General features: G+C 47.3%; 1 protein-coding gene across 1 annotated transcript in view; it reads left to right on the top strand.

Annotated features, from left to right (window-relative positions):
* The window catches only part of SLC24A3 (solute carrier family 24 member 3), a 431,954-nt gene that overhangs the window by 376,099 nt on the left and 30,431 nt on the right, over positions 1–25,424 (top strand). Inside the window, exons 7-9 of the mRNA XM_055544094.1 lie at positions 9,411–9,485; positions 19,845–19,870; positions 22,632–22,685. Coding sequence (XP_055400069.1) covers positions 9,411–9,485; positions 19,845–19,870; positions 22,632–22,685 — 155 coding nt within the window. The remainder of the gene's footprint in view (positions 1–9,410; positions 9,486–19,844; positions 19,871–22,631; positions 22,686–25,424) is intronic.

The raw sequence follows: 25,424 nt of genomic DNA on the forward strand, positions 1-25,424 counted from the left end.
AACCAGATAAGCGCCACATCCTTACTGTTGTACCTTCCACCCTGCACTTTGATTCCATACCTGAGCCTCTGAACCACTAAGGCACTTAGTACTCCCCCTTTACATGGTCATCCGCAAAGTGAAATTAACACAGATACTTAGATAACCTCTCCCCTCGATTTTGGATAGAAGCTGCCAGCTCTTTGGGGAAGGGGCTTTGTCGGCTGGCAGGTGTGACAGGCTGCCACAGCCTCTGCTTCACTGCTAAATGCAAATCAAGGCTGGGTATATTTTGGTGTTACCGTATTTTAATCCTCAAGATCTTTAATGCAGGGGAAACGATCTGCCAGGCATCCATTAAAGAACGGTTCTTGGGTTCAGTCTGCCATGGCCGCAGGATTGATTCGTGGGCGTCACCTGTTCTCTCTACCGTGAGTCACAGAAGTTACTTAAAATACATTGCCTGACAGATCGACTGGGGCCGCATGAGCCACACAGGCTAGCAGCCAGTATTTGTTAGTAAGAAAATGTCACTGCACACCCCCGAGATCAGAATGTGACCCTGCTTCCACACCTAGAGGGGCAAGTGCTTCCTTTCCAGCCTGGTGCTCCCACGGGGGGCGGCCACCCACCTTCGCTTTGGAGATGTCACAAGTCAGGTTAGTTCCTGAGATGATGCAAGTCCCATTCCATGTCAAGCAGGGGGTAGATATCTTCGCTTTGAAGTACACTGTACACATTTCCTCTCCTCTGTAACTTGATGATGCAGAGAAATGTGGCTCCTTCCAGGTGTGAAACAGACCCTTCCAAGTCCATACCCAAGCCTGTGGACTGGAAAGGAGCCGGCCCTCCTGTTTTTCCATCCTCTTTGGCTTCAGCATTTTAATTTTCAGAGAGACCAGAGGGAAATGGGACATCTTCCCCACCGTGCTCCCACTACTGGTTTCTGACAGCATGGAAAGCATCATGTAATGGGAACACTGATGGCTAATAATGCAATCGTGTGCTGTAGCCAGGTTCTTACTTCCAGAAGCTTCAACTCAAATACATGGTCTTGAAGTGAAGTGAAAGTCGCTCAGTCGTGTCTGACTCTTGGCAACCCCATGCACTATACAGTTCATGGAATTCTCCAGGCCAGAATACTGGAGTGAGTAGCTTCCCCTTCTTCAGGGAATCTTCCCAACCCAGGGATCAAACCCAGGTCTCCCACATTGCAGGTGGATTCTTTACCAGCTGAGCTACCAGGGAAGCCCATACATGATCTTAACTGTCTTATTTCTGAACTCACATGATATGTATTAACTTTGTTTTCCATCAACACTTCTGGAGAAGGCAATGGCAACCCACTCCAGTACCCTTGCCTGGAAAATCCCATGGGCAGAGGAGTCTGGTAGGCTGCCATCTATGAGGTCGCACAGAGTCGGGTACGACTGAAGTGACTTAGCAGCAGCAGCAGCCATCAACACTTCAAATGCAGAGAAGCCCCACTGCACTTTGGAGACCCCAGTCCCATGAGGATGTGTTACAGATCAAGAGAGTAAAATGATCATTCAAGCCCAGACATTGTCCTTTTGGGCATCATCATTGATAAAATGAGGAAATACTTGCCTCTGATGTGTACCTGGCTCCTAACCCAAATGATATAAATTTAAAAATAAATAAATTCACTGTGCTTTAGAATTCTTTATACTGTCTTTTCAATAGATCAAGTAGGAAAACTTGGAAGGGAGCGGGAATTTTCTGGCCTGGTTCTACACTGTACAAAAGGGTGGTTTCCCAGCATCTTTTCTAAAAATTATGCTATTTATTTATTTTTGGCTGTGCTGGGTCTTCATTGCTGCAAGGGCTTTCTCTTCGCTGTGGTGCGCAGGCTTCTCACTGCGGTGGTTTCTATGGACCTATTTATTCTTTTTCAGAATTTTCTTTTCCCCTGTAGGTTGTTACAAAATATTGACCTTAGTCCCCTGTGCTACACAGTGGGTCCTTGTTGGTTATCTATTTTATATATATTAATGTATCTGTTACTCCAAAAATCCTAATTTATCCCTCCCTCCCTTTCCCCTTTGGTTACCCTAAATCTGTTTTTCGTGTCTGTGGATCTGGGTCTGCCCAGTAAGTGTTGCATTTTTAGATTCCACATATAAGCATTACCATGTGATACTTCACTACTGGGTGTATATCTAGAGAAAACTATAATCTGAAAAGACACATGCACCCCTATGCTCACTGCAACACTATTTGCAACAGCCAGGACGTGGAAGCAACCTAAGTGTCAACTGGCAGATGAATGGATAAAAAAGGTGTGATGTGTATAGACAATGGGTTGTATTTTTGAGCTTACAAAATGTGTGTGTGTGAATGCTTACTCAGATTATTGGATCATTGTGTAAATCCATGGTTAGGGTTAAAGCAGACACTGCAGGTGTCCCCTCCCATGACCCCTCATCCTCACCTTTTGAGTTCCCACTGGCCTGACTTTCCCGTGCCAGAGCCTGCATTCCTCTATCTTCGGGCTCTTCTTGGCCAGGGAATCAACATTCTGGTTGCAGCCCTCAAGCAGTGACTGGTGGAAGTAGGTGGATAAATACCCCAGCTCACTCTCCCCTTGGAGGAGATAGGGAAGAGGCATGTTCTCCAGGGTCCCTCAGAGCACCCGACCAGATCACGCCCCATCAGGATAGCACCCGCCCCCAGGATAACGCCCCACCAGGATTTCGCCCCAGTCACCTGCTGCTGTCTTTATCTTTTCATTACCTGCCTCACTTTCCCCAACAGTGTTTCGTAGAATCACTTCCCAAATAAAGTATATGCACTCAAATCTTGCCCTGGGCTCTGATTCTGGGTGAATCCAAGAAAACACATCTGATGACCTGAAATTACCCTAAATGCCCTTCTTTTATAGGTAAACTCATATAGTCCCTAGTGCTGGAGCGACAATGTCTGGCAGTGACCACAGGCCCCACGCCCGTTCCCAGGAGCACAAGCCCACACAGTCCTTCCTTAAGGTGGCTCCGTCTCCCTGAGAATTCTGATGAATGCAAGAACACTCTGAGCTGCCAAGTTTTGAAGGCCTAGCAGGCTGCATTTACATCCAACATGAGAGCTCCTGCTAAATGTTCTAAACGATTGGGAAGGTGCTTCTGCATCCTGGGCACTTCGGATCATTCGAGCGTCCCTGACTGTTGTTCGGTTCCGTCAGTGCAGAGCCATCAGGAGACTGCTGTATGCCTGCATAGTCCCAGCGTGGCCTCGTCTTTATTTAAATATGTCTCCAAGAGCAGCTTCTTCACTTGTCATTTGTTTTCCTTACATGAAACTAGAACTCAGAGTGGGTTTCCTTAGGAAAAATGTAAAATTTAAAATATGAATTCACTTTCTGTTCCTGTTTGCAAAGAGTAGTAAGAGGACATTCATAGTATTTTGCAGTTTATTATTGTCTTTTTATATGGCCTGACTCTGACTGTCCATTCTCAGTAGAAAATTTCCAGAAAGCAGGAGCCATTTGTATTTCGGCAACTTTTCCCAGGATTGAAGCATTTTGAACGGGTACTTGAATAATGAACAGACAGTAGTGTCCACCTGTCCCTCACCTGCTCTGGCCCCCAGCACCACTGGATGCCCTCAGACCATGTGAGGGATACCCTAGAACCCCAGCCTTCCTCCAAATCTCATGGCTGTCTTGCTTGAGATAAGAATTGGCTGTGGGATCTGTGTCAGCTCAAAAGCTTGGAACAAGACTAATGTTATGATTTTCAAATCCCTTTTCCATGAAATTTGTGTGAAATAACAACATTTCTCTGAAATGATAGCAGTTTTATGTTTATATCATGTAACTTATGGTGTTCTGCCTGCTTAAACGGGTTTTTAAAAAGGCAAAGTGTTCATGAGTTGAGGGTATTTATTCTTTTTAAAATGTGTCCACGATGTCAAATCCCATTCTCCATCAAGGAAAAAATATTAAATTGTATTATATATGCCATCTATCCACATGTATGATGTACATGTATCACCATATATATCAATAGATATATATAGATTTGCAATACAAATCCATACACAGAAAATATATAGTTCTATCATAAACAATTAATTTTAACTCCCTAGCAGGAGTCAGAATTCCAAATGATCACTCAGCATTTGAATACATGAGGAGGTGTTTTCCTCTGTTTTAGAAGTATGGGTTTGTTTTTTTTTTTCTTTTCGCCTCATGTCACTCTGAAATTAAATGAAATTATAAGCAGGAAACTGAAGCTGCATATTCAATAGAAGAAGTGCGAAATGCACTCCAGAAATAGAAGAGAAATATCAAGATGCAATTCCAGCTGGGAGGGATTCCTAGAGCAAAAGGGTAAGAACAGAGCCTCTGGCTTTAATTTACAGAGGAGTCTGCCAGTGACGACCTCTTACAGTTCTCGCTGTTTGTATTATTGATTAATGAGGTCAAGGGCAGCGTCACTCACTGCTGACTTTCTCTGGGGATCCGTGTTCACTCTGCAGAGTGCTCCAGAAGATGCTGTCTGCCGGCAGATGCCAAAGAGCCTCCCATGTTGATGCAAGGGTGCTGACAGAGCCCTCTGTGCCCATGGGTGCATTCGGGGCCTAAGTCAGATGGTTGCTGGCCTCCATCTAGAGATAAAAGCCCCCCCACCGAGAAGCAGAGAGAGTGGCTTGGACCCAAATATCAGTGTATCCATGTCTGTGGAAAAGCTAACACTTCCATCACCAAACAATGAGCTGTGTTGCTGTTAAAATAAAAAAAAAAAAAAAAGAAGGAAAGCAAAAACTACCTAAATGGAATAGTTTCCGAGTTTTCTCCTTCCCTCCTGGGATATGTCCATAGCACATCCATATCCCTGTCTGCAGTCTCTGTGGTCACTCCTTCTGCCTTGATTTCTTGCTCGGGCTCTCTTTAAAGCAGTGTATTTTTATATTGAGCTGTGAGTGTGTGAAAGTGTTTTAGTCACTTGTGCGTGTCCAATTCTTTGCACCCCTATTGACTGTAAGCCCACCAGGCTCCTCTGTCCATGGAATTCTCCAGGCAAGAATACTGGAGTGGGTAGCCATTTCTTCCTCTAGGGGATATTCCTGACCATGGATTGAAGCCATGTATCCCTCACTGTGGGCAGATTCTTTACCATCTGAGCCACCTGGGAAGCTGTGATCACTGCTTTTTGATCTCTCACCAAATGCCCCTGCCAAATGGCTTGAAGTCATGGAGAAAAGAAGACCTCCATGCGGGATGTGACAGATGGGTGTCTGCTTTCACCCTGCCTCTGTTTACTCACAGTAGCATAGTGTGTGGGGTCAGGACCATGAGATCCAAGCTTTCAGGTTCAGATCCCAGCCCTCATCCCACTGCTAGTTGAACTGTTGTGTTCAAGACTTCAACTTGGCCATGCCCACACTGCCAGCCAGTGAGGGTGGCAGTGCCCACCTTACTGGTTGCTGTAGGACTGAATGAAATAAACCTTCCGGGTCCTCTTGTTTGCAGGAAGTGTCAGATAAGTCTTTTTATTGTGGTGAGGAGTGGTCACAGAAGAGGAAAGTAGAGGACACCAGGTCATGGTTACAGCTTTCACTATAGATGCTGCAGAATCAAGGATGCTTTAATACCCTTGAGAGTGTGGAGAATTATTCTTCTCTGGTTCGACTCCTTTCTTGTCCTCCAGTTCATTGCTTCTATAGAAAAAACATTGGTTTTGCCAAAATAGACTCACAGACATAGAAAACAAACTTGCAGTTACCAAAAGGGAAAGGGGGTAGGGAGGGATAAATTAGGAATTTGAGATTTAACATATACATACTGTTTGTATGAAACAGGTAACAGGGACCTACTGTGTAGCACAGGGAACTATGTTCAATATCTTGTAATAACCTGTAATGAAAAAGAATCTGAAAAAGAATATATATATATATATAAAACTGAATCACTTTACTGTATACCTGAAACATTATAAATCAACTAAATTTCATTTTTTTAATTTAATAAATAAAATTTTTTTAATTGGTTTTGGTAATTGTAGGCTTTGAATCTAGAGCTGAAACATGGAGATGGTCTATACATTAAAAACTATTCTATTTATAAAGAGATGCAGTAGATCAGTATCCAGGCAAATCTGACATTTAGACCTAATGGGATGTGTATTTCTTAGAGCAGTAAATCTAAATGGATAACTTGCATTACACTTTCTCATTTTTATTTTAGTTTTTATTTTCATTAAAGTTATACACACAGAGCTTAAAGAGGCAACCAGTTCCAGGCAGCTTATTATGAAAGACAGCCCCCTCCTGCCCCGCCAGTGCCAGCCTGCCACCCTTCAGAGGCAACCGCTTTCCACTAGTTTGGTTGTTCCTGATACTCACTCTGTGTCTCCAGATCAGGTGCTTCTAGAGCAGTGACTTGACCTTTCAGTTTCGAGTGTTCTCCAAGGCTTTACAGTCTGGAGGAGGAGGGCTAAGGTCTTTTTCAGCCCTGCTCACCCCGAATGCCCAGCCCTCCATCCTCACCAAACACTTACACCATTAATTTACTTAGACAGCAGTCTACACTGCGTTTATTATGACTGTGTGACCACTGTTTATAGCTCAGCCAATACCAGCAATGATTCATCTTCCTTTCCTGCACGACTCTGTGTTTCCCCATGGTGTATGGTTGTCTCTGTTGCTGTTGTTCACTTGCTTAGGCTGCAGTGCTCTGTCCCCAGCGCTGTCCAGTCTCCTTCCTGTGGGTCCGGAACCATAATACATCCCATTGATTTTGTCCTCCTGGTGCCATTTCTGTTGTGTCTTCTGACCAGTTGCAAAATTTCTTTTAGAATCTCCTCTTACCATCTCTCTAGAATCTTCTTTCACCACCATTCTGGAGATCTTTCCTTATTACAATAGATTTTTGTTGTTTGATGTAAGGATTTATTTTGCCAACATTCTATGTAACAAGTGTTTTACTCCCTGATTTTAGTGGAGCAATCTTCTAGTAGCTTTTTGGAAAAGGATATGTAGGAAGTAAATTTTTTGAGATAATTGACTTTTATTTTTGTTCTCCTCTCACACTTAATGAGCAATTTGGTCAGGTGTAGAATTCCAGGTTGAAATCATTTTCCTTTCTAATTTCAAAGTTACTCCTCCATTGTCTTCTAGCTTTCAGCTCTCTGGCTGAGAAATAAAATATTATTCTTTGTATATGATCCTGTTTTTCTCTCTCCAGTGACTTCTAGGACTCTTTTATGGTTCCAGTATTCAGAATATTCACAATGATATGCCTTGGTGTGCATCTTTTTGTCCTTTGTGTCAGAAAAATGGAAGTCCTTAACTTCTGAGAACTTTCCTTTAATTATTTATTCAATCATTTCCTCTCCTCTGTTTCTGAAACTTCTCTTCTGTAAATGCCAGGTCTCCTGCCTCAGATAAGCTGGGGGATGTACAGTCACTGGTCTATTTGAAGTGAGGGAAGAAGTTTGCAGTTAAATAAAAAAATTTTTTTTTTATTTTATATCGAAGGATTGTTGATTAACACTGTTGTAATAGTATTAGGTGGGATTAAATTCTTCAACAGTCTTGCCGCCATCCCGTTTTCAGGCCACCTTTACCACCACTTTTAGAGCTTGGTCCACTGCCAGCTGAAAGACTTTGATTGTTCAATTGTTCTGCTTTCCAGCTCAAAATTTTGTTGCTCTGATCAATTCTTCTAGTCTCTTTCTCTCCCAGGTTTATCTCTTGTTTAAAAAAAAAAAAAAATCCCTTTGCTGTAACCCTGTTACAGTATAACAAGAAACAGCAGAAGTACTGGGGTGTTTAGTCCACCTATCTTTAACTAGAAATCCGAGTGATCTTTAAGAAAATTCAGAGTTGATACTTGCCACGTGTTTTAAGTCCATTTGCTTAATTATAATAAATTTTGAAATATTCACCACCTTTTATGACCTGATGGAACATGGACAATCTAGTCCAATTTGTCCTCTTCCTTAGATGGTGAGTGGCGGCCACAGGCTCAAAGAGTAAACAGTCCAGGGAGAGATGATAAAAGGCTGGAGAGGACACTCTGTTCTAAAGAGATTCTCGTGGCGCAAGTCCTTTTCTTGACAAGCCCTTCATCTGAAACTTGGATCTGCAAATACCAAACCAAGCAAGGCAAAATTAGCACAGAAAATACTCAGTGTCCCTACAGTGGTGGAAGAGTGTGTTAACAGAAAGAGGCTGGCCTCGTTATTCATTTTTAGCTCTATTTAAACCATATCTTTCATGTTATTTGAATCCAGAATACCCTCTCTGGTTTGGCTTTGCCCTGATCTTTTCTTTACAGCTGGACCCAGTCATCCAGGAGGGAAGAGACACCAAAGGTGGCGTTCCTGGAATCCCTTTTCCAGTTGTCTTTGGTCCCTGTTCTTATCGTAGCTCAGAGTGGCATTTGCTGTGTCCTTTTCCGCTTATGAGGCAAGGGCAAAGGCAGCTAGATGAGTCCTGTGGCCATGGGGTGGCTGACACTTTCCTAGGGAGGTGGGAGGGAGTGAGAATGACAGCCCAGGGGGCACCTCCGAACTGGGACTCTCCCAGGCTCCTTTTGCAGCGAGTCTGCAAAAATGGACCTTCTTTGCAAAACAGAGGGAAAATGCCAGGTTTCCCTCCATGAAAGACTTTGAAGGACTTACCCAGGGGAGAGGACTCTCCTCCAGAACAGGGCCCCCCACCCACAATGCCCTGCCCGTCCCCTCCCCTCCTGCGGCGCCAGGGGTCTCCTTCGCCTGCAGGAAGTCCACACACAAGAGGCCAAGGCTGCCTAGTCTCCAGCAAAGTGTCCACTGGTCTCAGCAGAGCCACCACCTCTAAGACAGCATTTTCTCCACATCAATAGGCAAATCAATCTTTTAAAAATTCTGATTAAGCCAGAGGTCAAGTGCCAACAAGGCCAGGCATATCACAAAGATGAGAGAAGAGGCTGGGGGCCTTCAGAAGGGCATGCCCAGCTCTGGGCAGAGTGCTGGCAGGAACAGCAAGTCAGTAGGCTCCTCCCTTCTCCTTGGCATCAGGGATACCGAGGCTGGCGGATTCCTGGGAGACTTCGACCTGGTTTTGCAGAACCTTCCTCAGATAGTCCATCTAACCCAGCCTTGCCTCTCCTTTGGGGGCCAGATCGGAGTAACAGCTGGGCAGCCCTCCCCCTTCCCCCACTCCCTCCCTGTCTTCTCTCCTGGGCATCTCCCCGTAATGAAGTCCTGGCAGGTTCAAACCCATCTTGGCACCTGATTTTCAGGAGACCAGACTACTGTGCCTGAAGACCTTGAGTGAATTCCTTCGACTGGCAGATGGACTGGGCCTCAGGCAGAGAAAGAAGCGCTGAGCTGTATCTGGGTCGTCACCGGCTGCAACGCTAGAGCTGGGCTGTGTCCCTCGCACGGTCCGTGTCCTGTTTCTCACCTGCCGCCCCTTCCCCCCAGGTCGTGGCTCTCTCCTCCTGGTGCCTGCTGAGGGACTCCATTTACTACACGCTGTCCGTGGTCGCGCTCATCGTGGTAAGTGTGTGCCGGGCACCTCGCCTCTTCTCTCCCGATCACCCTTCTCAGCTCGGGGCAACCTGGGACTCCTCCAGGTGGAACAGGTGCATAGAGGCAGGTGCTCTGGTCACCCAGAACCCAGCCCGATGGTTCCGGTGCTCAGAACAGGAGGTGGCTCTGCTCACCTGGCTCCATGAGCGTCCCTGCTGCTTTCCTGGGATTCTCATGATCCTTTGCTCTCACCTTCCTCACAGGCTCCGCTGTAACTCACTGCAGTGTCCCTGGGTATCGACCTTCCTTCCTCATCCTGCCTGTCCCACACTCCCTGTGGCCATTACCACCTTCATGGGGACACCCACACTGTGTCCCTAGTGGTGGGTGTCTCTACTGGACACCTTCATGTCCCAGGTCCAAGTGTCTCTACACGTAGAATGATTTCCCCAAGGCTGGACCTCCTCCTGTATTCCAGCCCCCCACTCCCATCCTAGCCACCTAGCCTGGGAAGGATATTAAACAGATCTTCCCCCAGTTCCCAACATATGCATTGCTTCATTGTCCTATGGATTTTCACTTTGTAAAGATCTCTGCAGTGTGCCCCCTGTAGCCCATCTTACTTGAGGCTCTTTTTATCTCTGGCCCGAACTGACAGAGCTCATTGCAGAGTATAACGTAACAAGTAGCATCACTGCCAGCCACCCCCTACCTACCACCTCCATCAGTCCTCAGAGCCATGCAACTGCTGTCTCTACAAAGAACACCTGCAAATAACAGTCCTTTGTTTAAATGAGCAGTGGCTCCAGGTCTCCTGTGGGGACAAACCCAGGCTGAGCCATCCAGGAATAGAAGGGCGGCAAAGCAGAAAGAACGCTGACGAGGGTGGGAGCTCTGACTCCTGGTCCTTCTCTCACTCGCTCTCATGACCTTAGAGGAATCAGTCTCTCCAGGTCTTAGTTTTCACACCTACCGGACAGGAATAGATCCGCTCGAGGATTTACTTACCTGTTTACAAAGCATTTACCTGTACAGTGTTTCATTGTAAATCTCTATGCAAATAGGGCTTCCCTGGTGGCTCAGATGGTAAAAAAAGCTGCCTGCAATGCAGGAGACCAGGGTTCAATCCTTGGGTCGGGAAGATCCCCTGGACAAGGGAATGGCAACCCATCCAGTATTCTTGCCTGGAGAATTCCATGGACCGAGGAGACTGGTGGGCTACAGTCCGTGGGGTCACAGAGTTGGACACGACTAGTGACCAACACATACACACATGCAAATAAGTCAAAAGTGACATTTAATACAAGATTTTGCCCAAGGAATCAGGTGGGTACTTCAGTCAATAGCAAATCCTACAGCAAAGATCTTGGGTTTACAACCACAGCCCCCACATTCCAAGGGTGACAGAGGATCAGGAGAGTGGAGACCAGCCCCAAGGAGGAGCAGGGCTCAGACGCCCACACTGGGATGAACACACACTCCGCTGTATAATTCCCAGTCAGCAGACTTGAGGACACCCATGAGCTCTGTGTTCTTGTACCTGTGGAAAAGGCTCAATCACCCCGGATCTAGAGGCCTCCGTTCACCCAGCCCAGACTGCTGAAACATGCTTTGCAGGAGCTCTGTCCTGCAATGTCCCACCTGGTATAGATCACATGCGCTCAGCTCTTCTGCTGTCAAGGTATTTTAGGATGATTTGTGAAAGTCATATTTTTCAAGAGATGTATTGGGGGGGGTGGTAATGAAAGTAGTTCTCCACTTTGTTGAATTCTAGAGAGATGCCCACCCACCCCCACTAGAGACAAGGAAATGAGACAGAACAGCGAAGTCCAAGACCCACCCCTACCCCAGGAGCAAGGACTCCGTGATGTCCGCACCTGTCAGTAGACTCGCGGATATCAGCTTCACTCCATTTTCACATAGACGCCTCCTAGAACTGTGTGTGAAATAATCTGTCTTCTGTTAAGTGTATCTGGACGTGTTTGAGACAGAACAAATATATCATCGCTAATGACTTGTGAAGAAGTGAGGCAATTTTGCTTCCTTGGGCTGCGGGTGATGCTCACGCGAGCAGGGTCTTTGAGCAAAGCAGTCACCTACTGTGGATGAATCAGAGCTGAGCCAGCTGGGGCGCCGGCGGCTCTGTGTTCCCTTCAATGGTGACAGTCAACAGCAAGTGACTCTGTGCTGTGACCTAGAGACTGGACTGGGTATTTACTGAGCCAACGTCAAGCCTAGATTACTATGATCTTGAGAAAAATTACCTTTCTCCACTGTTAGGAAGTATGGAAAAGAAAATGTCTGAATAATGGGGGTTTGGTCCTGGTTCTTTTGACTTTAATGGTGTCCCTCCAAATTCAGCAGCACTGACATGCCCTGCGTGCCTCCCAGAAACATGCAACCCAGAGGTTTTTAATCCGGTAGGGCCTGGGGTTGGACCCAGCAAACTTCAGTTCAACCAGGATCTTCCGTCATGATTCTGATGCCAGCAGCACCCACTGCACTTGCAGAAACTCAGTCTCAAAGACAGTCGGATACTATTTCCTCAGATGTTCACCTGCTGCGGGGCAGGTGTCATCTCCAATACACTTGGAGAGCCGCAAAAGGGAGGCATCATGGCAGCTTGGTGGTCTGGATTTCTGACAGCTGTTTGTTGTTGGAGACCTTTTCACATGAGACTTTCAAACAGCACGAGGAGCAAAACAATCTAATACCCGAAGAGCAGTACTTAGCAAAGGAGGGTTCTCGGTGTCCCCAGACCCCTTCCCTGCGCCAGCCCCAGGCTTCTGCTCCACACGCTGTATCTTTCTGTCAAGGTTTCCTAGTCTCCTCCTTCTATGTGTCCCCTAGTGTCATGGTAACATCATCACTTTTGCAGGGGGGTAGGGGTGGTTCCTTGCATAACACAAAGCTTTTCCACTGGACCCTGCAATGGGCACTGAAAAGTCCTGTACTTAGAAGCTCTCCTCCTACCCAGAAAGAATTACCAACCAGCCAAATAATTAAGCTCTTTGGGTTTGTTCTTTCTACTCTCTCCCCTTTTTACGGTTCTGAAATGTTCAGAAGATGGGCCTCCGAGGTGCCACAATGAAGAGCTCATTCACCTGGAGGGCAAGTCCCAACGAAGAGGGACCAGATGCTGCTTCTAAATACACTTGCTCAGGCAGAGCGGCCCTGAGGACGATCCGTAAGGGCTGGGGATCTGAAGCACTGGGAAAGTCAACTTCTCTGACAGACTTGGGGCCCCTGGGCCAGGGAGAGCTGATAGGGTGCTCCTACCTGGACTGCTTGACAGCTGGCCTGGAGGCTGATGCAGAGGCCAGGCCCCAAAGCACAAACACAGCAGGGATGTTCTGAAGCCAGCAGAGCTTCAAACAGTTAGCTTAGAGACAAGGAGCTCTGTTCGGTGTCTGGGAGGCACCTACCCTTTGCTCTCTGCTGTTTTCTAGTTTGTTTCTATGTTGCTGATGTTCAAGCCCACCTCCTCTGAAGCATATAGTGTGAGCCACTCAGTGCCCTTCTCCTGCCTCGTCAGGTGCCCACTTTAGTCCTGGGGACACTCTACAGGGACGCATCGGCCCTGGAGAAGCCGGACGTGGCCCAGGAGGCTCGCCCCATGACTTGGGTCTCTCTCTGCAAGAGAGATGTCACCATTTAGGTCCTGAGAGAGTCCTGGCTGCTGTCCCATGCCTGATGACACGCCCATCTGAAGGATAGTCCACAGGCCCTCACAGGCCCTCTGGCTGCCTCTCTCTCACACCAAGGACCCACCCCCAACTGACTGTGAGAGTTCTGGCCTCCTTGTCTGCTTTCTCCAAATTCCAGCAGGCCAGATAGTTTCCTTTATTGAAATGTTACTGTAATTTACATAATCATGTAATTTACATAAATGCAAATGATTCATTTCATCATCAATCTAACAGCTGCCCTAAAAGGAATGATTTATTTTTACCCTTCATCTCTGCTTCAAGATCAAGGATTTTGAGCATCAGGAGAAGGGAAGCTTGGCTAGGGTGGGGGTAGTCAGGGACCCCATGAGACAGGCTCCAGATAACTTATCGGGGTTCCCAAATCCAGCCTGGGGGGTGCTTCCCTCCTCGAGAAGGGCCAAATGGGCCTTGGCAGTTGGGGGGCCCCAGGGGCAATCTAAGTGCTGGCACAGCAGAAAGAGCTTATCTGAGGTAATGCTCCCCCCCACTCAATGCAGCCCCCAACTCTGAAGGCGATTCCATGGGGACAAAGAGAGACAGGTGAGCTGACCCAACCACCAAAGACAGCCTGGAGGGCACTGTCCCATATGGTACCACCAGGCAGGTGAGCCTTTGGGGTCTTTTTTTTTTTAATTTTATGCTGGGGTGTAGTTGATTCACAACGTTGTGCCAGTTTCAGGTGGACAGCAAGTGATTCAGTTATACACAGACATGTATCTGTTCTTTTTCAAATGCTTTTCCCATTGAGCCATTGAGCTTTGGAAAGCCAGCTAGCGAGACCATGGAACCGAACCTTATTTCATTAATTTCAGTGCATGCGGCCACGTGTGGCTAGCGCCTATCGTCTGGATAGCATGGATGTGGAGAGCAAACCCTTCCATGGGAAGTGTACCCACCTCCTCACCCTTTTAACAAGCACAGGCTCCATACTTCTCAGGACTGACCACAGCACTGGGCCTGACGATGAAGGCTCCCTAGTTCAATGCTCATGACCTCTCAAGCTGCTGTGATAGCAGTCCCATTTTACAGATGGTAACACCGAGGCTCTAGAAATCCAAGGATTTCCCCGAGGTGAGGTAGCTGCCCCCCACTCAGGTCTCCCAGAGCAAGAAAAGAAGATGCACAACTATATGAGCCCAGCAAAGAATTCGGGTTTTTCATCCAACAAAACCGGCCTCATGCAGTCTGATTTTACTGCACCTAACATGCCTCTGCCTCTACAGAAGCGCCCGAAACACCTCTTTACCCGGAGACTGAACATCAGCCTCCCTCTCCTGGGAGTCTTTCATTAAGATGACTCATCTTCCGTGATCCAGAAGCCATCTCTCCCCCTTCTGTGAGAGGAGGGACACTGGGCACCCACAGGGATGGCCGTCCTCTGGGCCCTGGCCTCCGTGGCCTGTCCCCACTGGGCCCCTTCCTCTCACTCCAGCCTGGAGACCCTGAGGTCCTCATGCTCACGGTTCCATTTCAGGGCCCGGCAAAGTGGGAATGACTGTGGCAGCCAGAAGATTCTCACAGGGAAGGATGTGGAGAACGTCCAATTTCCTCAAACAAACCAAAGGGCCCCCTGTTCCCCTAATCCCTGCCCAGGCTCTGCTCAAGCCCTGCCTTTACACCAGCTATCCTTGCCACCCTCCCTTAGCCTCCACACCGTCAGGTCAGCCCGCTGGAGATCTCACGTGGGAATTCCTGTTTACCCTTCAAGTGGAAACTATATCCATGCCTCATGGCTGTTTTCCAGTGTTTCCCATCTGACTCCTCTTAGAGGGAATCGCCGCGGCCTCAGCTAAGCCACCCACCCACACCCGCGGCCCCAGAGCCTGGGAAGGCAGGCCTCCAAGACGGCACATCTCCTGAGGGCACCTGTAGCCGAGGAAGGAGAATCCGCAAGGAGCAGTTTCCCTTCCCAGCGGGGAGGATGTTCAAGGTTTCAGGCTCTTCAAAGAGAATGATGGTGTTGATTTTCTCCTTTTACTTTCACTGCTTAAAATTCTGATGGTGCCAGTGATTATGATTCCAGCTACAAGGTCTCAGCTTCAGCAAGGCAGCCACCCGGCCGTGGTTACCGCCTACAACCAGCCAACCCGAGGCCACCGAACAGTGCGGGGCCAGCCCAGCCCCTCTCTCCGGCTCACTGGCCTGCAACCCCTGGCAGTCCATTCCCTGGTGTCCCATCTCGAGTATCTGGGATGCTCTGTCATCCAGGGAGTCACATGTCTGATGGAAGCCTGTCTCTGGGAAGAATTCTAGACCACATGCCAACACTGAAAAGCTGGTTTCCATGGTAGCCCATCTATTTCCCAGAGGCTTGGAGGAAAAGTGTTTTTTTCATATTCACTCCTGTGAATTCCCGTTTAGCTGGTCCCTGGAACACCTGGAAAGCCTAGGGTGAAGCCTGAGGTCGATCTGGAGGAACCACATGTGGGTCAAAGGACAGGACCAGCTCTGCAGCAAATCTGGGGCGACATGTGTTACAGGGGATATCGTGGGCCTGGTTTCAGCCAAACAGCAGAGAACAGAAAGCTACCTCCCCAAGTAGTTGCTGTTCAGTCACTAAGTCATGTCGGATTCTATGTGATCCCATGGACTGCAGCACAGCAGCCTGTCTTTCACTATCTCCTGGAGCTTGCTCAGATTCATGTCCATTGAGTCAGTGTTGCTGTCTAACCATCTCATCTCTACTCCCTTCTCCTTTGGCTTTCAATCTTCTCCAACATCAGGGTCTTTTCCAATGAGTTGGCTCTTCGCATCAGGTGACCTAAGTATTGGAGCTTCAACTTCAGCCTCAGTCCTTCCAATGAATATTCAGTTGATTTCCTTTAGAGTTGACTGGTTTGATCTCCATGCAGTCCAAGGAACTCTCAAGAGTCTTCCTCAGCACCACAATTTGAAAGCTTCAGTTCTTCAGCGCTCAGCCTCCCTTACTGTCCATCTCTCACATCCCTATGTGATTACTAGCAAAACTATAGCTTTGACCATAGGGACCTTTGTCTGCTTTTCAATACGCTGTCTAGGTTGGTCACAGCTTTTCTTCCAAGGAGTAAGTCTTTTAATTTCATGGCTGCAAGTCACCGTTGGCAGTGATTTTGGAGCCCAAGAAAATAAATTGTCACTGCTTCCTGAAGGCTCCGCTGCAACATCCGGGAAAAAAAGGGAAGGTCAGCTCGAGGTCAGCTCCATCCGCACCCTAGTAGGGCCAGTGATCGCATGTGAGTGTAAATAAGGGACCCGCTCGTCAGCATCCCAGAGCCCCAGAAAGGAGCTGCCTCCCGAACGTGACCCCGCCCCGTGACCGAGGTGGGCTGGTCACAGGCGCCCGCGGGAAGCTGTCTGTCCAGAGGCGCTTGCCCTCTGCCCAGAAGATGTCCTGGAGCCCAAAAGGGGAATGGTCCTCCTTCATCACATCCTACCCTCCAGGGCCGCGGGGCCAGGTGCGGGACTGGACCGTGAGCGCCACCTAGTGGGAGCCTGCTGGAACTGGGGGCGCGTTTCTCATTTCAGGAGAGGAGAGTGAATGCAGGTTTTCTTCTTCCCTGGTCTCCCCGCCTGCGGGGGTGGGGGAAATCGTTTTGTCTTCTTTTACTCACAGAGGACATGAAAATACAGAGGGATATGCAACACATGTCTTAGAAGAATTAAATGAAATAAAACCTCTAAGGAATAAGAAATCCACTCCGTCCAGCCATCAGCAGCACCCAGTGAGAAACACTGTCCTTGGCATCGGAAGTTTTGAGACAGGCTGGCTCCATGCTCCCTCGGGATGCCCTGGAGATGTGCTGCCTGGAAGGACTTTTTCGGTGAACAGGGCAGATGTCCTGTGTGGGCGACCATCAGTCAACCTGCCTCCTCCAGGCGCCGCCAGACTCCGCAGGCAGGTCTTCCTCTCCACAAACAAGCTTCTTTCCATTCAGATGCTCTCAAAGGCCTGATTGCTAGCCCCTTATAGCCATTGTATTGTTCTTTTTGGAGGCCCCTGGTGTTTCCACCCAATCGTTTTGAGGAAGGGAGATCAAACCCAGACCGTTTTCTCAAGTGGGCCACAGGGTGGCTTAGTCCTTGGGGCTCTTAGGGTCAGGGAGCAGCACCATTGCCTCTGTTGTCTGGAAATTTCTGCTTCTCTATCCCTCCACGCCATTTGCCTTTAATGGGGCGCCCCACTATTTCTCTGACATTGTGTTCCCTGTAAATTCTGCTCTCACTTTGGAATTCTTTGCACAGTTAAGCCCATTCTGGGTTTTTTTCACTGCTATGATCATTAAGATAATAGCTAAAAACATACAGAGCCCTACCCCCATCTGTCATATGTCACAAAATAAGGCTTTCTTAGAACTGCTTTCATATTGTGGAGTGCCGGCTGCCCTCCCCAGAGACACACATGAAATTGGTCATCTAATCAACTCTTTATCAGTATCCTGTGCTCTCTTAAGTAGCTACAAATTGATTGCTCTATCCTGTTGCCCAAGACTGATATTGAATTAACTTCAATTAATAGAAAACATTTTCCAACTTCAGTCATTGGTTCCGTTCCATGATTTCTTGGACTTTTTGAAAGCTAATGATTACATAAAAGCGACTGGAATGGATTCTGTACCATCCAACCTGGGTCATAGGGCAATTTCCTTGACTTCGTTTTTCCCATTCTGGTTTGACATCTTCATCCGAACGCCAGCCTGTTGGATGCAATAATGACAGATGACAAAAGAACAAAACTTGATGGAATCAATGTCTTTTTCGGTGTCTTGTTGGGAACAGTGAGTTACCAAGAAAAGTGGCCACTTTTCTCCTCATCCTTCTCTCTACGCCTTCGGGGTGACTGGAGGGAGGTCCTCACATGAGCCTTTGAGCTGCACCTGCTGGGCTTTGAGGTTGTCAGTGTCTCTCACAACTGGTGGTGGTTATCATCGCCAGCAACTGCGTGATGCCAGTTGTTAGCCAAGTTAACCATCTCATTGCCATGATCACCCTCTATACTGGATGCTTCTGCCTTGGAGACTCCAGTGGGCCCTGGCCCAATGGAAAGCCACTCAGAGATGCTTGAGCCCAAATCAGTCATGTCCTGAGTGTAGGCAAAGAAAGAGCTTCCTGCTGGAATGAAACGGAGGGTATTCATTTGGCTTCAACACCATGCCATCTGGGCAAATAGGGTGCCATGGAAGGAACAGAAAATTAGAGCCAGGGCTGGGTTTTAGGACCAACTCTCCAGCTAAGTGAGCAATCTCAGGGAAACAATGCATGTTCTCCGTAGCCCCATTCCCTGTGTAAATCAATGAGCCAAGATCATACCACTTTTCCCCACCAAAATAAGAAGCGATTTTAGATGCTATTACTATATGGATCAGGGCTTAAATAAATTCAGTCCTGTTGTGTATTTCTTTTGCATCCTAACTGATGAAGGAGGTTTTCCGTGTGGCCCTGTGTGTTCTCCACTGCCTCTGACCCTGATAAGCTCCCTTCACATACGGCAGGCCCGTGGCCCAGGGCGTGGGCAGCTAACAGCGTCCAGCCAGGATCTTCACAGTTGTTACTGCATGCATTTTTATTCTCTCTCTACACATGGTGCAGAGAAGGCAATGGCACCCCACTCCAGTATTCTTGGCTGGAAAATCCCATGGACGGAGGGGCCTGGTGGGCTGCAGTCCATGGGGTCACTAGGAGTCAGACACGACTGAGCGACTTCACTTTCACTTTTCACTTTCATGCATTGAGAAGGAAATGGCAACCCACTCCAGTGTTCTTGCCTGGAGAATCCCAGGGACGGGGGAGCCTGGTGGGCTGCCATCTATGGGGTTGCACAGAGTCGGACACGACTGAAGCGACTTAGCAGCAGCAGCTACACATGGTGTTGATTCTCCACTTCCAGTTGTGATGCAAAATTTTCTTTGAAAATAAGTTCTTTTGAGGAAATGAAAGAGTAGGTTGACTGATTGGAAAATACTGAGTCCCTAGACACCCACTGCTACTGCTACTGCTGCTAACTCGCTTCAGTCGTGTCCGACTCTGTGCGACCCCAGAGACGGCAGCCCACCAGGCTCCCCCGTCCCTGGGATTCTCCAGAAAACAACACTGGAGTGGGTTGCCATTTCCTCCTCCAATGCATGAAAGTGAAAAGTGAAAGTGAAGTCACTCAGTCGTGTCCAACTTGTAGCGACCCCATGGACTGCAGCCCACCAGGCTCCTCCGTTCATGGGATTTTCCAGGCAAGAGTACTGGAGTGGGGTGCCATTGCCTTCTCCGCTAGACACCCAAATGCTTACATAAGAGCTTGAAGGTGCTGTACAAGGCACAGAGACATGCAAACAGCTTCCAGACGGCCCACAAGTGGCTACTGTTTGGACACCCCCACCAAGCTCTGCATTGCCTTCCAGACCCAAAATTCTACACATAACAAGCTTGGGCTTCCCTCTTACTCCATCCTCGGACAGAAAATGGGCTGATGCTCTGTTCTCCGAACCAGGCCCACCCCAGTCTGCCAGCAGACCTCCCTCCACTGACACTGACCAGAGACTCAACCAGCACAGAGGGGAGTGCCCACAGACGCTTCAGACTCCAAACCAGCCCCAGCCCTGGTTCCCACCAACCAGCCAAGAGGGCAAATAAAGTGCAGTGATAAGGCATGTGTGTGCATGTATGTGTGTGTCTAATCTTCTGTCTTTTTTTATCTTCTTTTTCACAGTTCATTTATGATGAACAAGTTTCCTGGTAAGTACCTGTCTTCCCCTTCAAAGTTCCCCTTGCTGTATTTCAGAGATAGTATCTTTAAAACCAGAATCAGGGTTTAGGAAAGAAAGGGAAATGTCAGGGCAGCTTGGAATGGCTAGCACTTCTTGGGAACCCTGTGTCCATCTCAACAAACAAACCAGCTTTAACGGAGCAGAGGCCGTTTCCCTTGGGCTGGGCTAGTGCACTTCCTTTGGAGACAGATCTTTCATCCAGATTAGACGATGTGATTTAACTGTCCTTTTCTGCAGTCAGCCATGGGCAAGGCCATGGACAAGATTTGATGAACTTTTCCAGTTGTTCAGATCACATTGCCATATTCTGAATACCATATATATCACAGGAGCCAGAGGTGAAGGCACTTTCATGACCTTTAACCTATTAAAGTTCTGCCTAACATTCAAGATAAACTTGGAGCTCTGAAAAACCAGTGATTTCCTAATAGATTAAAAATACTGCCCAAATTAAATATGTGGGAACATTTGCATTTGGGTCAATGTCCAAATTGCCTTTTTTGAGATGAGTTCTGAGCACGTCAGCTGTGTTTGTAATGGAAACAGAAATTGGGTGTGCTGTGCATTCTTGTTCCCTTTTGCAAATATTTGATCTGTGGAAGTAGAGTGATGTGAAAATACAGCTACTTTTTCTGAGATAACATCTCAGAAACAGGCAGTTGTGATGCTGCAGGTAGGCGACTTGCATAGTGTTATTTAAAGCTAAGAATGAGGTAGCAAAAAAGTACAAATAATAGGTTCCTACTATATAGCACAGGGAACTGATGTATTCAGTATCCTGTAATAAACCATATGGAAAAGAATATGCAAATAATAATAATAGGTTATATCATTTTTAAGTAAAAATAAAGATGTACAAAGCCCAGCTGTCTTCATTTTCAGCAAAATGAGTGCTAGCCCTTTGCAGGAGCGACACCTCTGCATCCTAGGTCGTCACTGTGATTTCAGAATTAAAGGTGTCGGGGGACATATCACATTGACATAAATGTTACACGCTATTCAGGGTATTAAGGTATTCTGCCGCTCTTTCTCCTCTGCCCAAGAGGGCAAGGGGGAGACAGCTGGGAGAGCTTGCTCTAAGACAAATGGTCTGTATACTGACTGACCCGTAAGAAATAGGAAGGAAGTCTTCTTTGAATAACAGTGATCAATGGGCTGAAAGGGATCAAGATGCCTGGGAGAATCTCAGCTCAGAGGCCAGGGAGAACCTCCTCCTGGGATCCACCTGGACCTGGTTACCATATGCAATGGTGATATTGTCCCCACATGTCCTTGGAGATTGAGTGCAGCACAAGAAAACTTACAGAGACATTGCCACTTGAACTCATGGCACAGTTAACACAACCAGCACTCTCTCTCAGCAAACAGCAGGTGCCTAAACGTTGCTCAGTGTTGCTGCTCTCTGCGTTATGCTGCCATAAGGACAACGAGTAATGATCACAGTTGACCTCAGAAATCTTTCTGCTGCGTTTGTGCAGAAAACCTGAAGCAAGGAGATTCACAGGTGGTTTCCCATCTGTTGGTCTTAGAAGGAGCCCCCTCTCATCTCCCTGGCCTTGCTCGTGAAAACTGCATAGGAGGAAGTGAGAGCAGGTACCTGGCAAGTCCATGTCAGTCCTTAGCCTCTTTCTGGAGACTTTAGGTGGTTTGGACCCCCAACTTCTTTCAGCAGCATCACCAGCATCACCAGCACTGTGTCTATAATAGCCTCATACAGTATCTGCAGAATCATTCTTGACCCATGGTGGTGGCCCATGGTGAGGCCTTACTCACCATAACTCACAGCCCACCTCGTCAGCTGACTGTCTGCTTCTCTCCAACACTGCATTCTTCTAAAACAGCACTGCGGCAGGAACCTGTGTGCGTCCTTTTCATGTCTGATCACATATTTCTCCGGGATCAGTTTCTAGACATGGAACTTGAAAAAGCACAGGAAAGCCATAACCTAAAATTTCTCCATAGACCATCCCTCATGAACCTTTTCTTGAAGCAAAAATGATGCTCTCAATTGACTAGTTAAATTCTACACCTGAAGAGGAACCTAGAAATCAGGTTCCTTGTTTTCTAACTGGAAGTTACTAAAATCAAGAAACTAGAGGAAGCATTCAAAGTATCAAAATTTCAAGGTACATTCCAGAGGTTTCATTATTTTTCCCTTGACCATTCTCCCACTTATTCATTCTTATCCTTTCTGACAGCACCTTCCCTGACCCAGGTGTGTCTGTCTGTCCGTCTGTCTTCTCCCTCCCTCCCCTCTCTCCTTCTCTGTCTCCATCTCCCACTATCTAATGCATCTAACAGGCCTTACTCCAATGAGGCTAACAGTCCCTTGGTTGCTCCTGTCAATTCCTCCAGGTTGCCGTTTGTATCCGAATTGTTTCAGTGAATGATTAAGCTGTGGTCAGACTTAATACATGGAGTCTTATATTCAGCAATATGACAGAAGTCTTGCTGTGCTCAAAGCGCTCTTTGGAGTGAGCAAATAACAGAGAAGAGGAAGCATTCTCTTTTTAAGTGGAGGAAGGAAGAAATCCTCGAAAGCTGGGCGCTGCCTAGGACGTGTGTATAGATCAGGAACTCTGTGTGTGTGGCTTTCGCGTCTACCTCATCCTTACCATGCTTGGCAGGTTTAGTTGTTGTTCGCATCACACGAGCGTCTAAGGGAGTCTGGGTGTGGCACGTGCGTCTTGGTGGCTTCCGCTAACTGACCATTCTTGGCTTGTCCACAGGTGGGAGTCTTTGGTCCTCGTGCTGATGTATCTCATCTACATTGTCATCATGAAGTGAGTAAGATCCCTTCTCAGTTTCTCTCCCCAAACTCTTTCCTGCACTCAGCGTTATGTGATGATGTGGACAGAGGGACATTGCCCTCGCCCCTCTTCAGGACCTGGCAGCCTAGGTTTTGGCTGTTTCTTCATTCGCTTTCATAATAAGAAAGGTGGCAAAACTTCCCATATAGGCTTCTCCTTAGGACCGTTCCAGTGTCCCCAAACACGGGAGCTGGCTTCCCACAGAGCAGGTGATTCAAGAGAGGGCAGGAAGGACCCAGCAACACCTTCTATGATCCAGCCTCACAAGTCACACACTGTCCCTTCTGCCATGTTCTATTCGTTAGAAAAGAGTCAGTCTGGTCTTCACTCCTTGCTTTTCCAAGAGAAGAGAGTCAATTACCTGTGGACATGTTTTAGACCACCAGATCATGCATTCTTTTTCCCCATGGAGTCTGGGCAGATTGCCACCTGTATCAGGAGTTACGTTGCTGATGCTTCCCATGCTCTAACGTAAGATGTAAGCACTGTGGTCAGAAACCTGCTGGGTCATCTTTTTTGAAAAGGACCGTTGAGATGAGGAGTTTGTAAACAGTGCAGAGATACTCTGTGCTGCAGCCACCTGCCCCCACGGAAGCAATTGCATTGCTTTGAATTAGCCCATCCTCTCCCCAGTCCATGTGACTGCAGGAGTGACCGCCTCCTCTAGGGGGAGGACAGGAGACCACTGCCAGTTCAGTTCAGTCAATCAGTCGTATCCGACTCTTTGCGACTCCATGGACTGCAGCACGCCAGGCTTCCCTGTCCATCACCAACTCCCAGAGCTTGCTCAAACTCATGTCCATCGAGTCGGTGATGCCATCCAACCATCTCGTCCTCTGTCGTCTCCTTCTCCTCCCGCCTTCAATCTTTCCCAGCGTCAGGGTCTTTTCTAATGAGTCAGTTCTTCGAATCAGGTGGCCAGAGTATTGGAGTTTCAGCTTCAGCATCAGTCCATCCAATGAATATTCAGGACTGATTTCCTTTAGGATTGACTGGTTGGATCTCCTTGCAGTCCAAGGGACTCTCAAGAGTTTTCTCCAACACCAAAATTCAAAAGCATCAGTTCTTCAGTGCTCAGCTTTCTTTATACTCTCACATCATACATGACTACTGGGAAAAACATAACTTTGACTAGACGGACCTTTGTCGGCAAAAGTTCCTTTTGTCTGACTGCTGCCAGAAATTGCTGATGTGGATGCATCCGGTAGCAGTCTGCCACTGACACGTCAAGTTTTCTTTGCTGTTGAGGCCTAATAAAAATTAATTCTAGTGGCTGAGAACCCTGTCGGGAGAAATCAGGGTGGCTGTTGGCCAATGTCACAGGAATAGTGAAGGCAGGAGCTGGCTTGACCAATGGCCGGGGTAGGCTGTGAGCCATCTGCCACCATTCCACCCAATATGATGCCCAGTTTTCACCTCAGGAACTGTCCATGTTCAGCGTGGACCCAGCATCTGGATCTTGTGACTGAACGAGACTATTTCAAGACTAGAACCTCACCCAAAGTTATCCTGATGTGGAATTGCCATGATGGTAACTGACATCACAGTTAAGATGACAAAACCAGGTGCTTTTCCCACAAATCACACACCCCAGTACATCAGCTCCCATAAAAAAGCCGAGTTGGCCCAAAGGCTTTCCATAGTTTCTAGACTCCAAGGAAATGCCTTTAAAGGCAGGAGCAGCCAACTTATTTCTCTTTCTCTCAAAGAGCAAAACTATCAGGGAATCCATGCCACCGTCAGAAAGCCTCAACAATACACATCTTCTTTCAGCATTTTTTATTTCATGTGTTTGTTTTATTTTTTTAACATTTGGTGCTTTGAGACCCCAGTGAGTCAAGAGCTCTCATCTCCCCTTTTGAAAAGGTGGATTCATCAATTATTTCAGAAGAACTGACTGAGTGTCTGCTATAAGCCGAACATGGACCTTGGGTTTTAAAATCTGAATTTAGATGAAAGCATGTCCCATACTGAATTCACTAAGGTCTGTACAAGAATAAGGAGGCCTTCAGAAAGTTCTTTTTATCTAAAAAGAAGGAAGATTGAAGAATTTTGCTAGCATGCACTCCATAAGCACCACACCCCTCTACTGAGCCATCGTAACATCTGTGAGTTGCAGGCAGGGCATGTGGACATGAAGAAAACACACTGAACAATTTCCCTACCCCAAGCCAAGTCCAATGTGAAAGCTAATGAGGTGTGTTTCTGCTGATGCGTCAGCATTACCAACTTCCCAGCTGTTCAGACCAGCAGGATACAAATAAAGTGGGGAAAGGCAGCTACTGCGCTCGTGAAAATTCTGCATAAATTCTGGTCCCAAGTTCTAAATTGAAATCTCTGCTCTTTTGCCATCCCCCTCAGTAATCAGAGGCTTTAATCATTGGGTTTTATAAAATCTGATTTATAAAATTGCATGCTTCACAATAAAGCAGCTTTGGGGTGCAAGCACATAATTTAAAACATTCAATTAAAAATATAAAACAGCAGCAGCCGTTGAAAACAGCCTGTATTAGAATTGTCAGCTGCCTCCTGGATGGATGGCTTTAAAATGACTTTTAAACATTCTGTCTGAAGGTCAAAAAGCAATTCTGGTTTGGCCCAGCAGGTAGAAACCTTAAGGGAGCCTGAAGCATACCCGACCTTGGCGAGGATTGATTTCTGTCCTTCTGGGTCATTTCACTGGGATTTGGTTCCCAGATGAGGCAGTGTGGG

The sequence above is a fragment of the Bubalus kerabau genome, chromosome 13 (genome assembly GCF_029407905.1).
Source record: "Bubalus kerabau isolate K-KA32 ecotype Philippines breed swamp buffalo chromosome 13, PCC_UOA_SB_1v2, whole genome shotgun sequence".
NCBI classification, from domain to species: Eukaryota; Metazoa; Chordata; class Mammalia; order Artiodactyla; family Bovidae; genus Bubalus; species Bubalus kerabau.